Genomic DNA, 17642 nt, shown 5'->3' on the forward strand with positions numbered 1-17642 from the left:
AAAGAACCCAGAAGGAAGACAATAGAAGACCCCAAAGGAGGACGGCATGGAGGCACAGTGGTTAGCACTGCTGCCTCACAGCGCCAGGGACCCGGGCTCAATTCCAGACTCAGATCACTGTCTGCATGGAGTTTGCACATTCTCCCCGTGCCTGCATGGGTTTCCCCCAGGTGCTCTGGTTTCCTCCCACAGTCCAAAGATGTGCACGTAGGTGGATTGGCCATGGTGGACCGCCCCTTAATGTCCAGAGATGTGTAGGTTAGGGGGATTAGCCATGGCAAATGCACAGGATTACAGGAGGGGTGGGGTGGGGGGTTGGTGGTGTTCTTTTGGAAAGTCAGTACAGACTCGATGGGTCAAATCATAGAATCCCTACAGTGCAGAAGGAGACCATTCAGCCCATCGAGTCTGCACCGACCACAATCCCAGGCCCTATTCCCCTAACCCCACATATTTACCTTGCTAATCCCCCTGACACTAGGGTCAATCTATCATGACCAATCAACCTAACCCGCACATCTTTGGACTGTGGGAGGAAACCGGAACACCCGGAGAAAACACACGCAGACATGGGGAGAACGTGCAAGCTCCACACAGATAGTGATCCGAGGCCGGAATTGAACCCGGGTTCCTGGCGCTGTGAGGCAGCAGTGCTAAGCACTGTGCTACTGTGTTGCCAGATGGCCTCCTTCTGCATTGTAGGAATTCTGTGGTAACATAGAGGAGCATTTCATGAGCTCATTTTGTCCTTTTATTTCCTCTTCGTAGTACAGGGAGAATTTGATGATCTACAAGGAATATGTCAAGATTACCTCTCATCACAGCATGAACTGTCATTCCCTGTATCTGAATCAAACACTTTGCAACATCCACTCCAGGGAACTGAGCACATAGCCGAGACTGACGGTGTAGTGCAGCCCTGATGGAGCATTGCACTTCTGGAAGTGTCATATTTCTGTGACGTTAAACCAATGTGCAGACTGCCAGGTGGACAATAAAGATTCCCTGGTGCTAGTTGAGGAAGAGCAGTGTGAGCTGTTCCCAGTGTCCTGGACAATATTCACCTCATTATCAATATCAGTAAAACAGACGGATCCAATTCAGGTGGGGTTTTTTTTTACTCATTCGTAGGACATAGGCGTCGCTGGCTGGCCAGCATTTATTGTCCATCCCTAGTTGCCCTTGAGAAGGTGGTGATGAGCTGCCTTTTTGAATCGCTGCAGTCCATGTTCTGTGGGTTGACCCACAATGCCGTTAGGGAGTGAATTCCAGGATTTTGACCCAGCAACTGCGAAGGAACGGCGACATATTTCCAAGTCAGGATGGTGAGTGGCTTGGAGGGGAACTTACAGGTGGTGGTGTTCCCATTTATCTGCTGCCCTTGTCCTTCTAGATGGAAGTGGTCATGGGTTTGGAAGGTGCTGTTTAAGGATCTTTGGTGAATTGCTGCAGTGCATCTTATAGATAGTCCACACTGCTGCTACTGAGCATCGGTGGTGGAGGGAGTGAATGTTTGTCGATGTGGCGCCAATCAAGTGGGCTGCTTTGTCCTGGATGGTGTAGAGCTTCTTGAGTGTTGTTGGAGCTGCACCCATCCAGCAAGTGGGGAGTATTCCATCACACTCCTGACTTGTGCCTTGTAGATGGTGGATAGGCTCTGGGGAGTCAGGAGGTGAGTTACTCGCCACAGTATTCCTAGCCTCTGACCTGCTCTTGTAGCCACTGTGTTTATGTGGTGAGTCCAGTTGAGTTTCTGGTCAATGGTAACCCCAAGGATGTTGACAGTGGGGGATTCAGTGATGGTTACACCATTGAATGTCAAGGGGCGGTGATGAGAGTGTCTCTTATTGGTGATGGTCATTGCCTGGCATTTATGTGGCGCGAATGTTACTTGCCACTTGTCAGCCCAAGCCTGGATATTGTCCAGATCTTGTTGCATTTGCTACAAAATAAATGGCAGACCAATCAGGAGCATAGACACACAGAGATCTGGGAGTACAGGTTCACAGATCTTTAAAAGTAGCAGCACAGGTGGAAAAGGTGGTGAAGAAAGCATATGGCATGCTTGCCTTCACTGGACAGGGCATCGAGTATAAAAGTTGGCAAATTATGTTACAGTTGTATAAAACGTTGGTTAGGCCACATTTGGAATACTGTGTCCAATTCTGGTCACCGCACTACCAGAAGGACGTGGAGGCTTTGGAGAGAGTACAGAAAAGGTTTACCAGGATGTTGCCTGGTATGGAGGGTATTAGCTATGAGGAGAGATTGAATAAACTGGGATTGTTCTCCCTGGAGGCTGAGGAACGACCTGATAGAAGTTTATAAAATTATGAGAGGTATAGATAGGATGAACATTTGGAAGCTTTTTCCCAGGGCAGAAATGACAATTACAAGGGGGCACAAGTTCAAGGTAAGGGGGGAAAGGTTAAGTGGAGATGTGGGGGGGAAGTTTTTTACACAGAGGCTGGTGGGGGCCTGGAACGTACTGCCAAGTGAGGTAGTTGAGGCAGTTACTTTAGCCATATTTAAGACTTATCTTGATAGGCATATGAACAAACGGGGAATAGGGGGATACAAGCGGTTGATCGAGATAGGACAATGGGATCGGCGCAGGCTTGGAGGGCCGGAGGGCCAGTTCCTGTGCTGTTCTGTTCTTTCTTCTTTGTTCTAGATGATCCCATCATTATCTCATTGCTGCTTGTGGAATCTTGCAGTGTGTGAATTGACTGCCACATTTCCTACCTTACAACAGGGAGTATAATTCAAAACGATTGTTCGTTGGTCATACTATTTGTTGCCTTTAATCATTTGGAAACAATTGTAGCTTCCCTTGCTCCATTGGCGGCCTCCTCTATCTGAGAAAAGTACCTTTTGCAGAATAAAATGTCAAGCTAACGGAGATCGGTGAAGATCTATTTTTCAAAGGATGCGTTATCTTTGTCTCATTTTCTCTCCCCTTCCACTGAAAAGGTTTATTTATTATTGTCACGGATAGGCTTACATTAACACTGCAATGGCTTTACTGTGAAAATCCCCCCGTCGCCACACCGCGGCACCTGTTCAGGTACATGAAGGGGAGGCGATGGCCTAGTGTTATTATTGCTAGACTATTAATCCAGAAACACAACTAATGCTCTCGGGACCCGGGTTCCAATTCCACCACGGCAGATGGTGCAATTTGAATTCAATAAAAAAATATCTGGGATTAACAATCTACTGATGACCGTGAAACCATTGTTGATTGTCAAAAAAACCTATCTGGTTCACTAATATCCTTTAGGGAAGGAAATTTGCCATCCTTACTTGGTCTGGCCTACATATGACTCCAGAGCCACAGCAATGTGGTTGACTCTCAACTGCTCAGTTCAAGGGCAACGAGGGATGGGCAATAAATGCTGGCCAGCCAGCGATGCCTGTGTCACATGAATAAATAAAAAAGGGGCAATTTAGCATGGCCAATGCGCCTAACCAGCACGTCTTTCGGAGGAAACCGGAGGAAATCCATGTAGACAGGGGGAGAATGTGCAAACTCTGCATAGACAGTGACCCAAGGCCAGAATTGAACGCAGGTCCCTGGTGCTGTGAGGCAGCAGTGCTAATCACAGTGCCATCCATTTACTCAGACATTTACTCGAGATGGAGAATAGTCAGGCACTGTCTATTCTCTACATTGCAACGGTGACTACACTTCAAAAACACTACATTGTTTGTAGAGCACTTTGGGACACCCCGGGGTCGTGAACATAAACAGCAGTGTTTCTCTTTTCTTTGGAAGAAGAATAATGGAGTTGTCCTGGTCAATATTTATCCCTCAATCAACATCAGAAAAACAGAAACAGATTATCTGGTCATTATCACATTACTATTTATGGGAACATGTTGTATGAAAATTGGTTGCCATGCATCCTACTTCGCAACAGTTGCTGCATTTCAAGAGTACTTCATTTGGTTTAAAGTGCTTTGCAATCCCTGATATTATGAAAGGAGGTGTTAAAATAGAGGTGCTTCTTTTTCAACGATATTCAAATTGACTCCATTGGCTGTGCACTGCTTTGACTTGGGGATATGAAATATTCGAGCTTGCTTGATACGTAAACACAAGTTATTATTGCTTTTCATTGTCAGCATCCCTGTTTCGGAACCGATAGATTCTGAGGTGTTCACTAAATCCTCCTTATCTTAATACGTTGTGAGTTACTTCTCCGCATGCAAGATGTTTCAGCATTTGAGCAGGAGTGAAATTCCAAAACATTGTGTGGTGATTTTTAAAAGGTCATAAATTGTGCTTCTGCCAAATAGCACAAACACGGGGTTGAAAATCTGACTGCTTGTTCTGAAAGCTTGCGGTTGGTAACTATTTAATTGGAATATTGTACATCTCCAGTACTTCCATTGTGCGTGTTCTGTAGAAGACCTGTACTTTTTTATTATTCATTCGTGGGACATAGCGCTGTTTATTGTCCATCCCTAGTTGCACTTGGAGGGCAGTTGAGCGCCAACCACATTGCTGTGGCTCTGGAGACACATAGAAACAGAGAAGATAGGAGAAGGAGGAGGCGATTTGGCCCTTTGAGCCTTTCATCACGATCATGACTGATCATCCAACTCAATAGCCTAATCCTGCTTTCTCCCCATAACCTTTGATCCCATTCACCCCAAATTCTATATCTAGCCGCCAGACCAGGTAAGGACGGCAGATTTCCTTCCCTAAAGGGCATAAAGTAAACCAGATGGGTTTTTCCGACAATCGACAATGGTTTCGTGGTCATCTTCCAGATATTTTTTATTGAGTTCAAATTCCACCACCTGCCGTGACGGGATTCGAACCCCGGTCCCCGGAGCATTAGCTGAGTTTCTGAATTAATAGTCTGGCGATAATACCACTAGACATCCCCAATTTTGAAAATGCACGATGACCGTGGACATCCTGCGCTAAGATGGTTACACTTACATTCAGCCCTTGCTTCTCGGTGAGAGTTCAGGCGTGCATCTCCACATGGAGGTGTGCTGATGTATAGATGGAAAAGAATGCCCTCTTTCAGCTTGTAGCCTCCCTCCTTCTGTCGAGCAAAAAGTGATCGTTCCCAGTCATCTGGCCGTTTACTTTCGAAAACAGAGAGAGATTTGATCAGTACATTCATTTAGTGAATTTCCTATTCGCAAACTGCATTCAGTTCCCAGCAAGCAGGGGCTATCTAAATAGTTTCGCCTACAGTTTGTGTAATAATCTTTGCAGAGTTTGGCAATAATGCCTCTGCAGCCACACTGTATGCTGCAGAGTAGATGTAACTGTGGCTGGAATTCTTTGATGTTGTTTGGCCCACCATTGCAGCCAGCGAGAATGGAGAATTTGGCCCTCAACCAAATCTCCGTCCAAAGCAGCGGGACTGGAGAATCCCAGCGCGGACGAGGCTGGAGAACTCTGGCCTACATTTATCCACAACCTGTTACTTACTTATTTAAAAAAAACCCATTTAGTATTTCCTCTGGACTTTTAACCCTTCAATTGCCATAAATCCTTTCTCCCACTTATGCTGCTTAAGAGGCATAAGCCAGAGTTGTTATGAGGCTGAGAGTTAAGGATCGGATTTCTTGCTGATCATTTTCAAAATGGATGCTGGCTACAATGTAGTTTCTCCCTTTCCCCTTAGAAAGCAAAACTCATTGGTCCTGATTTTAAAGGCACGGCCGCCCGAGGCTCATAAGATTGTGCCCGAGGCCAAGGGAGAATGCCGTTCTGCGAGCCTCACCCACCCCGATTTTGGGGCGGCCGTGCCTGTAAAATCAGGACCGTTGTGTTTCCAGATCTTAATTTACTTTCATGAAGCAATTCACATCAATTCAACTAAATTCCATGGATAAGGTTGGATCAGCTCAGCCAACCTCATTCTCCAGCCCAGCTGGTTTGCTACATTGAAGATGCCAACTTCAAATTTGCTACATTGATTCCACACAAAATTCCAACTGGTGCCTACTTATGTTTTGTACCAGCCGGCCTGAAGAATAGCAAGTTCAACACCTGAAACATAATCCAATTACTCCAACTCTGGTTAATTCTCTCTCTGCCTCATTTAATCCTTTTGTGAACAACTGTAGCTTTTCTCTGCTCCACTTAACAGCAGCTTCGATCCAAGAATTGAGGTTTCCCGAGGTCAATAAAGACCTATGTCTTTCACTACATGAGCCTTTCTCTGACCTCTTCGCTTTCCTCCTCCACTCTCACTCAAAGAAGCCCAGTCCATCACGCAAACCATCCTCCCACCCATTGACTCTGTCTACACTTCCCGCTGCCTCGGAAAAGCAGCCAGCATAATTAAGGACCCCATGCGCCCCAGACATTCTCTCTTCCACCTTCTTCCGTCGGGAAAAAGATACAAAAGTCTGAGATCACGTACCAACCGACTCGAGAACAACTTCCTCCTTGCTGCCATCAGACTTTTGAATGGACCTACCTCGCATTAAGTTGATCTTTCTCTGCACCCTAGCTGTGATTGTAACACTACATTCTACACTCTCTCCTTTCCTTCTCCCCTAGGTACTCTATGAATGGTGTGCTTTGTCTGTATAGCTCGCAAGAAACTGCATCCCAGTACATGTGACAATAATAAATCAAATCAAAGATGTGCAGTTTGACTACACTTCAAAAGCACTATATTGGCTGTGAGGCACTTGGGACACCCTGAGGTTGTGAGGAAAGTGTTTTTATAAACACAGATTTTTAATTTCTCTAGAAGAGCAGGGAAGTTGTCCAGACCCAATATTTATTTCCCAATCGACATCACAAAAATCAGATTACTTGGTCATTATCACACTGCTATTTCAGACAGTTTGCTATATGTAAATGGGTTGCCACATACACTACTTTACAACATCAACTACACTTCAGAAGTATTCCATTAAATGTGAAGAGCTTTGGGACATTCTGAACTCAGCAAAGCCACGGTATGAACGCGAGCTATTTTCTTCCTTTCTTCAACATTTTCTGGGGCAGAATCCCCCCCTCTCAAGCTCCGCAGATGAAAGAAAACTCTTAATTTGACCAATAAGCCACATCTCTGCAAACAGAAGCGGCATGGCAGCACAGTGGTTAGCACCGCTGCCTCACAGTGCCAGGGATCCAGGTTTGATTCCCAGCTTGGGTCACTGTCTGTGTGGAGTTTGCACATTCGCCCCGTGGGTTTCCTCCGGGTGCTCCGGTTTCCTCCCACAGTCCAAAGGTGTGCGGGTTAGGTGGATTGGCCATGCTAAATTGACCCTTAGTGTCAGGGGCACTAGCTAGGGTAAATGCATGGGGTTATGGGGATAGGGCCTGGATGGGATTGTGGTCGGTGCAGACTCGAAGGGCCAAATGGCCTCCTTGTGCACTGTATGGATTCTACGAGAATGGATAGGATTCTGGTGCAAACCAGTAATAAAAGTGACACAGTTCTACCTTTGGAGCTAAATGATATAGTACTATGCACAACTATGAAACCGTCATTAGCTTCACAGCAATGGGAAATGTGGTATATAACTGGAGCCAAACCGACGTGGGTATGCAATACAGTTTTGGCTATGAGACCATAAAACACAGCTTCACGTTGAACTTCGTGTAACTTCAATCACAATAAAGCGACTGTTTTAAGTTTTAAAACTAAATTTGAATTAATTTTCCCTGAAAGTCTGTGGGACCATCTTTATCTTTTAATTTTTAAAAATACTTGTTCTTGGGATGTGGGCGTCGCTGGCTGGGTCAGCATTTGTTGTCCATCCCTCATTGCCCTTGAGAATGTGGTGGTGAAATGGCTTCTTCAACTGCTGCAGTCTCTGTGGTGAGGGAACACTCACCGTGCTGTTCGGGAGGAGATTCCAGGATTTTGACCCAGCGACAGTGAAGGACATCGTTCCAAGTCAGGATGGTGAGTGGCTTGGAGGGGAACTTGCAGGTGGTGGTGCTCCCATGCACCTGCTGCCCTCGTCCTTGGAGGTGGTAGAGATCACAGGTTCAGGTCCTACCATGAAGGAGCCTTGGCGAATTGCTGCAGTGCATCTTCTGGAAGGTACACACTGCTGCTTCTGTGTCGATGGCGGAGGGAGTGAATGTTTAAGCTGGTGGGACGGGGTGCCAGTCAGCAGTTGAAGAAGCCATTTCACCACCACATTCTCAAGGGCAATTAAGGATGGACAACAAATGCTGACCTAGCCAACGACGCCCAAATCCCAAGAACAAGTATTTTTAAAAATTAAAAGATAAAAATGGTCCCAAAGACTTTCAGGGAAAACTAATTCAAATTTAGTTTTAAAACTTAAAACAGTCACTTTATTGTGATTGAAGTTACACTAGGTTCAATGTGAAGCTGTGTCCTGGATGGTGTCGAGCTTCTTGACTGTTGTTGCTTTAATGTTAATGCATAGATCAGCAAAAAAACCCTCCTTTGCTGCTTTCAAATAGTACATGCGATGTATAACTGCAGCGTGAGATGGCTTTTAGGGAGCTGTAGAATTTTACAGCATGGAAACAGGCCCTTTGGCCCAACGTGTCCATGTTGCCCAGTTTCTACCACTAAGCTCATCCCAATTGCCACATTTGGCCCATATCCCTCTATATCCTATAAAAGACAAAATTGTACACACCTCTACTACTGCCTCTGGCAGCTCATTCCAGACACTCACCACTCTCTGAGTGAAAAAATTGCCCTCTGGACCCTTTTATATCTCTCTCCTCTCTCCTTAAACATATGCCCTCTAGATTTAGACTCCCCTACCTTTGAGGAAAGATGTTGACTATCTAGCTGATCTATGCCCCTCATTATTTTATAGACCTCTATAAAATCACCCTTAAGCCTTCTACACTCCAGAGAAAAACATCCCAGTCTATCCAGCCTCTCCTTATAACTCAAACCATCAAGTCCCGGTAGCATCCTAATAAATCTTCTCTGCACGATTTCGAGCTTAACAATATCCTTTCTATAATAGGGCGACCAGAACTGTTCACAGTTTTGAAATCAAAATTCTCTGAAAACTTATATTAGACCTTTTTTTAACATTGATTATTATCTAACACTTCATAAGGTTTATCTAGATTCAAGATGGTGTTACATTTCTTGGAGTCTGACAGAGATAGGCTCTTTCCTTTCTAGACTTTATTGAGAGGGTTTCTGATATAAAGGGGACAATATCACATTGATGAGATGGGTTGACTATCAGTGAGGAAAATGTCAACACTTCTTCAGAGCGCACAGTGTTAGATCACACTTTTATCAGCTTTCTTTGGTGAGATTAATGAAGTATATAGCGCCTTCTCTGAACACCGTCAGACAAATAAAAAAAATCCTACTTAACCAAAATGTTTTAAGTACATCAGGCTTGACACTCATTTTCCTTTCCAGGTATTTAACCTTTGTGTCTGCTGTTCCAAACATGTTCTTGCTGTTTTGTTTATTTAAAGCCTTAAAAGTCTGGTTGTAAAGACCCAGGGTTTAAAAAATGCTCTGTGCCTTCTGCAGGCTGTTCAAATGTTTATCTTTATTTATTAGTGTCACAAGAAGGCTTACATTAACACTGCAATGAAGTTACTGTAAAAATCCCCCAGTCGTCCCACTCCGGCGCCTGTTCGGGTACGTTGAGGGAGAATTTAGCATGGCCAATGCACGTAACCAGCACGTCTTTCAGACTGTGGGAGGAAACCGGAGCACCCGGAGGAAACCCACGCAGACATGGGGAGAGCGTGCAGACTCCACGCAGACAGTGACCCGCACCAGGAATTGAACCTGGGTCCCTGGTGCTGTGAGGCAGCAGCGCTAACCACTGTGCCACCGTGTTGAAACGTGCTGCAAGGCTACAGGGAAAAGGCAAGCAATTGGGATTATTTGGATAATTCTTTCAAAGAACTGACGCAGCTAAGATGGACAAATGGCTCCACTCAGTGCTGTATTGTTCTGTAACTCAATGAAATGTCTATTTTGATAGTCACAAGGCGAACCCTCAGACACGGCAAAATGACACAGGGGCCACCACGAGAAGTTGAAAATCTCGCCTTACTCCAATGTTATTACAACTCTTTCCCAGTTTACAAGATCGAGTGGAGGCTTCCGTTTTCATCACCGCTGTGAGGGAGCCATTAGAAAGCCGATCTCTCAGCTACTCAGACATCCTGTTCATGTGAACTGCAAAATCAGTTCATGGTTAATGCAATTTCTTCCGAGCTGAACTCAGCAGTAGGCGAAACCCAAAGAGAGTAATGAATTTCCATACATTCCAAATCACTCAGACAAGAAAGACCACTTGCCTCTTAACCCATTAAGCGTTTTCCATTTGTCACCCTTCCGTTTTGGCAATTTCAATCTTGGGAAAGTACCAAAGTCTATTTAAGGTCAAACCAAATGCTCTTGTTTGGTGGGGGGCTTTAGGTGGGGGTTTTTACAGCTGTGCGTGCAATCTGACTCCCAGCAAACAGGTTACGTTGCAAATCCTGGGCTATTTCATTCTGATGTTGGAGTATTTAAACATGCTGGATTACCATGTCTTTTTAAACCTGAAGTTTGTGATTTGTGCGTTTCCATTTTGAATTGAATCCATTTTCTAAAAGAAATTTGAGCAACATTCAGCCGCAAACATTATTTTATTTACCAAAGTAGAGCTTCCCTTATCCAAACTTTGAAAAGTAGTCCCCATTCATGTAACATTATTTCCAATTGTCTGTGGCTTCGTCAAGCAAGGGTGCCCTTGGGGATGTAACGTTGAGTTGGGCAGCACCGAAACAAGGGCAACCCCAAACTAGAAACTGAACTCTGCTCAATTTAATTTTCCCTTGAATTCACTTGTAGGTAAAATTGGGCAGAGTATAAAATGAGTTCTAACGAAAGATCATGGGTCTGAAACATTGGGCTCGATTTATCCAACCCTGTGGAAGGTGTTGTTGGGGGTGGGATGTGGGCGGGGGGTGGCGGGGGGGGGGGGGGGGGGGGGGGGGAGGGGGAGGTCGGGGGGTTGGGGGGGGGGGGGGGGTGGGCAGATCCCGATGGATTTGTCGGCTTCCATCTTGTGATTTTCTTTGCTGTGGTGCAGGCCAGCGTTGAGATGCCCTCTGGATCGCTGACCTGCGCACGTCCCCTGGTGCAGCTGCCAAAGGTCCGGACTGTCACCCCTTTGATGGGCATTGCGTGCCCCACTGCCCTTCCTAGTTGGACCATGAACCCGGTGGCGGGCGGCAGATTAGGAGGCTAGCTCCTTGAAGATTGCGCAGCTGGTCGTTAGTGGGGTGCTGTTATAAACCCCACTGGTGTGAACCAATCCTGGTGGGTGGGGAGGGGGGCGGGGAGACTCTAGCGGGCCTGGAGACATCAGTCCCAGGCTCGCTGATCAGATGTAAATCGCGATTAGAATAATTTATTCAGCTCCGTGTCGATTTTTGGTGTTGGAAATCCGGCGCCCGGAGACTCACGGAGGCCATGGCGCCCAGCGGGGAGCCTGCAAAATGGCCTCTGCCTGAGTCTCCTGGCCTGCTGCGCTGTTGGAGCATCGCAGGGGGTTGGGAGGATCACTCTCCAGTTTTGTGGAATTAATTTCATTTCTTTCTCATGATGTTGCAACAACAATCATATCGGCTGTGGGTCGCTGTGCTGTTTTTTTTCCTGCATCTCCTAAAATGCATTGGGTGGAATTTCCCCAAGCATCATAACAGTGTGTGAAAACGGGAGTCCTCCACGCTGGTCTTTTGGGTGAGCTCTGGACTGCAATCTTCAGTTTCTCTGACGGCTGGGAGCTTTGCCCAGTGGGTTGGTGGGGGGGAATTTGGGGGGGGGTTATGTACACTGGTGAAGCTGGCTTCAGAGCGCCCGACTGACATTGCGCAGGGTGCCCTGATCACCGGGTGAACAGGAAGACCTCCTCCCACCTCCACCATGGACATTGTATCCTCCCAGCATCTGTCATCAGCGGCTTCATTGCTACCCCCCAATACCAGCACGGGTCACCGGCACTGGGGTATCAGGAGCCTCCCGATGAGTCCCTTGGCAGATCCCCGACCTGCATTCCCACCCCCACCACCTGCCGTCACGATCCACTCTGCAATCCACACTGGCACATCCCCCCATGCACGACCCCCCAACCCTACACACAACCTTCCCCACCCCACCGCTGTACAATTCCCCCCCCCCCACCCGTTTCAGAGCCCTGCAGCGCTCCCCCCTTGCCGAGCAGCCCCCTCGCTGAGCCGGCAAGATCGCACCCATTGTCTACAATACGGGTGAGAGGGGAATTGAAGAGTGCCTCAGCCAGAATCCTACAGGTAGCAGGCAGATGGGAACAGTCAACTTAGCCATATGTGTGTTTGTATGTGTCCACTCTTACAGAACAAAAACCAGGCAGCCACCCACACATAAACAGGCAGCCAGTCTCATACATACAGCCAGTTACACACACAGGCAGTCTCTCACACACACAGGCAGTTACACACACAGGCAGTCTCTCACACACACAGGCAGTCAGTCGCACACACAGGCAGCCAGTCTCACGTATACAGGCAGCCACAAACACAGGCAGCCAGTCACACACACACAGGCAGCCAGTCACACGCACACAGGCAGCCAGTCACACGCACACAGGCAGCCAGTCACACACACACAGGCAGCCAGTCACACGCACACAGGCAGCCAGTCACACACACACAGGCAGCCAGTCACACACACACACAGTAAGTCGCACAGACAGGCAGCCAGTCTCACACATACAGGCAGCCAGTCACACACACAGACAGCTAGTCACACACACACACTCACACACACTTAGTCACACAGACAGGCAGCCTGTCACACACACAGGCAGCTAGTCACACGCACAGGCAGCTAGCCACACATACAGGCAGCCAGTCACAGACACAGGAAGCCAGTCACACACACATGCACGCACGCACGCACACGCACGCACACACACAGCCAGTCACACACATAGGCAGCCAGTCACACACCCAGGCAGCCCAGTCATACACACACACAGACAGACAGCCAGTCACACACACAGAGCAGCCAGTCTCATACACAGACAGCCAGTCTCACACACACAAGCCGTCACAAATACAGGCAGCCAGTGCCACACAGAGAGTAACGCGGGAGCTGTCCAGCTCAACACAATTAACAGGTAAATGAGCTGACTGCTTAATTTTTATTAAAGTTTGAACATGAGCTTTGATTTAATGTTGCTGCTTCCTTCTGTTGGAATCCCCTGTCTCCGACTGCCATTCAGGAATTAATCCCTAATTGATCCCATCCCTGCTGCCTTATTTAATCCATAATGCAGACAAAGGTTGCTCGACACCAGGTGTTCCTGACCTGGTTCTGTTGTTTAACTTTGAGGCACCGAGGGACTGTTGATCACAGCTGCAAAGTGCACATTTTGCAACTTAACTGCACCATTACTTTGAGGTATCAGACGGAAAGAGTGCAACCAATTACACCTCACCAGTTGGGCCGTGGACTTTCCAGATTGTACTTTGCGCATTAATACTGCACAGTTACGGCAGGGAAAAAGTATGACTTGGCAGCGAGACACGGCTTTATAGAAACACCAGATTGCATTAAACAATTATATCAGAGACTAATGCAGCAGCAAAATACTGTGTGCCGATGTTGGAAATCTGAAATAAAAGCAGACAATGCTGGATGTGATAACCCCCACGTGTTTCATGGGGAATCTCTAATTGAGAGATTGAACAGTTTAGGCCTATGCTCTCTGGAATGTAGAAGAATGAGGGGAGATCAAAATGAGGTATACAAGATGATAAAAGTTGTGGATAAAGTAGATATGGAGTGGATGCTTCCTCTTGTGGGGCATTCTAGACGAGAGGTCATAATCTTGGGATAGGGGGTAGCAAATTTAGAACAGAGTTGAGGAAAAACTACTTCTCCCAAAGGGTTGTGAATCTGTGGAATTCACTATCCCAAAGTGCGGTGGATGCTGGGACAGTGAGTGAATTTAAGGAGGAGTTAGACAGATTGTTAGTTGGTAATGGGGTGAAGGGTTATGGGGAGAAGGCAGGAAAATGGGGATGAGGAGCATATCAGCCATGATCGAATGGTGGGGTGGACGCGATGGGCCGAATGGCCTAATTTTACTCCTATTTCTTGTGAACTTATGAATTAATCTCCCTGTGGGGCTCATTGAATATGAGTTTCCTTGGTAACAGGCAATGGTCTGCCCGGGTGGAACTCAACACCTGAGCCCTTTATAATCCACATCATGACTCCCTTTATAAGGCACAGACCTGGAAGGGTCTGTCGAACTGTTGCCCCCGGTTGGAACTTGTATTAGAATTGTGGTTCTGGTTAGGACTTGTGCACCCTAGAGTGTGAAACCCTGGAAAATGAAACCCCGGATGGCGAAATCCCGGGCGGTGGAACTCCGGAAGATGAAACCCTGGAAGGTGACTGATAACTTCGCTTACAACGGACTCCATTTTCATTGGAAGGGAGGTTGTTTGCTGCTGTATTAAGGACGGTATATTTGCTGTTGACATTATATCAGCTTGTTGTTTTAATAATTAATCATTGTGAAATTATATTGCATTTGGACTGTAATTTATAATATATTTGGATTGTAATGTATTTGGATGAAGTGTTTAAATAAAAAGGAAGCTGGGACTTATGTATGTATGCCACGGAGTAGTAGCTTTATTTTGTGTTTTTTCTCTCAAATTTTAATTCCATCCAAAAAAAACAAATTCAAATTGAATCCAATCCATGTCCCCACAAGAGAGACAAACAAGATCCAAGCTGACAGGATGAGGCATCTTGGGCTTGATCTGACGCTTCATCTTAGCCAAAAGGCTGAGATGGCTTTGAAGAATTGCATTCAGTGAGGCCTCAGTTAAACCTCATTGGCTATCCTGATCATGGACTCTACTCTCGCCTGAGAGATCAACCATTGATTCTCCCCTGCCGGGTAAGTATAAACACTCTTCCTTTCCAGTTGGGCTTCCTGAGTTATTACACTGGAAACACTCAGCAGGTCTGGTGGAATCTGTGGAGAGGGGAACAGACGGTGGGATTTCCTGCCCCCTTTTTAACAGCAGTGGCTGCATATTCTGCAAAGTATTTGAAGATCCAGCCTTTTCGAATGCTATTTTTTTTCTCTGCTGATATTAATTATTTAAAGTTTCTTATTCAAAGAACAAAGAAAGGTACAGCACAGGAACAGGCCCTTTGGCCCTCCAAGCCCGTGCCAATCATAATGCCCTAACTAAACCAGAAAAGAAAACCTTCTGCCCTTACTCGGTCCATATCCCTCTATTCCCTCCCTATTCATGTACCCATCCTGATGCCTCTTAAATGTTGCCAATGTGCCTGCATCTACCACCTCCTCTGGCAGCGCATTCCAGGCACCTGCCACTCTCTGCGTGAAAAACTTTCCCCGCACATTTCCCTTAAGCTTTCCCCCTCTCACCTTGAACCTGTGCCCCCCTTGTAATTGACACTTCCACCTTGGGGAAAAAGTCTCTGATTATCCACCCTGTCTATGCCTCTCATAATTTTGTAGACCTCTATCAGGTCTCCCCTCAGCCTCTGTCTTTCCAGTGAAACCAATCCTAGTTTATTCAATCTCTCCTCATCGTCAATACCCTCGTGACCAGGCATCATCCACGATTGAGTGTGGGTTAATGAATGGGTGAGTGAGTGGGTGAATGGGTGGATGAACGAGTGAATGGGTAGGTGGGTGAGTGGGTAGGTGAGTGATGTGAGTAGGTGGGTGAGGTGAGTATGTAAGTGAGTATGTGAGTGAGTGAGTGAGGCGGGTAGGTGAGTGAAATGGATATTTCGGCAGGGTGGGGGTCTAATCAAATGGCCAAGTGCAGTTGGGTGGGGGTTGAGCAATTGGGATAAGGAGGTAATGTTTGGGAGGGTAATTGGGTGGTTTGGGGTAGTCAGGACCGATTGAGGGGTAGTTGCGTCTGGGTGGGGGGGCATAGTCAGGTGTTCAGGTGGAGTGGAGTCAGGTTGGGAGCAGTTGTCGGGTGATTGGGATAGTTGGGTCAGGTGGTGGGGTGGTCTGGGGGGGGGGGGGGGGGGGGGGGTGGAGGGTCGTAGTTGGCTGGTTGGAGGGGATGACTGGGGTGGCGCCATGAAGTTACCCAGGTGTTTTAAACAGTTGAACATTTCCAGGGTTAGTATCAAGGTAAATCTTGTGTACCTGGCCCAAGTTGCCAACTCTAGCTCTAACTTAACTCACTTCATCTGAAGAAAGGTCATTGACTTGAAACATGAACCTCTTTCTCTCTTCACATGCCTGACCTGCTCAGCTTATCCAGCATTTTTTGCTATACGAGGAATTCAAAAGCTACAATTCCACCCAACACAAACAAATCGACTGCAGTAATGTGCAAACTCCGAACCCAGGTAGCAGTGGAAAGTTCCTGACATGAGACAAAAGTGTGGGGAAAAGTTTTGGCGCAAATGCCATTTGACTGCTTCGTAGCTAGACTTTTAAGAAGTCTTTGACGGGATGTGAGGTCACTGACTGGGCCAGAGTTTATTGCCCGTCCCTAACTGCCTTCCATTTCAGGGGGCATTTGAGAGTCAACCACATTGTTGTGGATGTGTCCCAAAGGTTGTCATGTAGGCCAGACCAGGTAAGGACATCCTTACTGAAGGACATTACTGAATCACATGCATTTTTACAATTGACGATGGCTTCATGGTCATAGAGTCATAGAGCAATACAGCATGGAAATAGGCCTTTCGGCCCAACTGGTCCATGCTGCCTTCCCAGCTAGTCCCAATTATCCGCATTTGGCCCATATCCCTCTCATCATTAGACTTTTTAATTCTAGAATTTTAAAAAATTGAATTCAAGTTTCACCACCTGCCACAGTGGGATTTGAACTCTGGGTCTCTGACTTACGAGTCCAGGAGAATCATAGAATCCCTACAGGGCAGAAGGAGGCCATTTGGCCCATCACGTCTGCACCGACCACAATCCCACCCAGGCCCTATCCCCATAACCCCATTCATTTACCCTAGCGAGTCCCCTGACACTAAGGGGCAATTTAGAATGGCCAATCCACCTAACCCGCACATCTTTGGACTGTGGGAGGAAACGGGAGCATCCGGAGGAAACCCACGCAGACACGGGGAGAATGTGCAAACGCCGCACTGTGCCCCAAGCTGGGAATTGAACTCGGGTCCCTGGCGCTGTGAGGTGGCAGCGCTAACCACTGTGCCACCGTGCCACCAGTAATAATGCTACCATGCCACAGCCTCTCCCTAGTCAAGTTACTGAAACTGTCAGGTGTCTGTTAATCACGGAACTTGAAAGGGAGAATTGCAAAAATGTCCAAAGAAAATCCTTGATCTGATAAAAGGGTTTTAAATATAAATAGTGTTCTTTCCGCTTGAGGTAAGGAAAGGAGAAGCTTGCATTCACGTAGAGCCTGATACAACCTCAGGATGTCCCAAAGCGCTTTCCACCCACTCAAGTACTTTTAAAATGTTTTATTTCAGGAAATACAGCTGCCAATTTGCACAGAGCGAAGTTCCACAAACAGCTATGGCCTGTTGCGAGTTGGCATCCGAGTTGGATTTATATCCTTTTGAATGGCCAATCACTGCCACTCATAGTTGAGCTAGTGCTTGCTCAGGGAGGAAGGTTTTAAGGTTCGTCCTAAAGGA

General features: G+C 46.8%; 1 protein-coding gene across 1 annotated transcript in view; it reads right to left on the bottom strand.

Annotated features, from left to right (window-relative positions):
* adarb2 (adenosine deaminase RNA specific B2 (inactive)) overlaps positions 1–17642 on the bottom strand; it is a 329000-nt gene that overhangs the window by 109253 nt on the left and 202105 nt on the right. The window contains exon 7 of the mRNA XM_078229741.1: positions 4955–5106. Coding sequence (XP_078085867.1) covers positions 4955–5106 — 152 coding nt within the window. The remainder of the gene's footprint in view (positions 1–4954; positions 5107–17642) is intronic.

The sequence above is a fragment of the Mustelus asterias genome, chromosome 2, assembly GCF_964213995.1.
Source record: "Mustelus asterias chromosome 2, sMusAst1.hap1.1, whole genome shotgun sequence".
Lineage (NCBI taxonomy): Eukaryota > Metazoa > Chordata > Chondrichthyes > Carcharhiniformes > Triakidae > Mustelus > Mustelus asterias.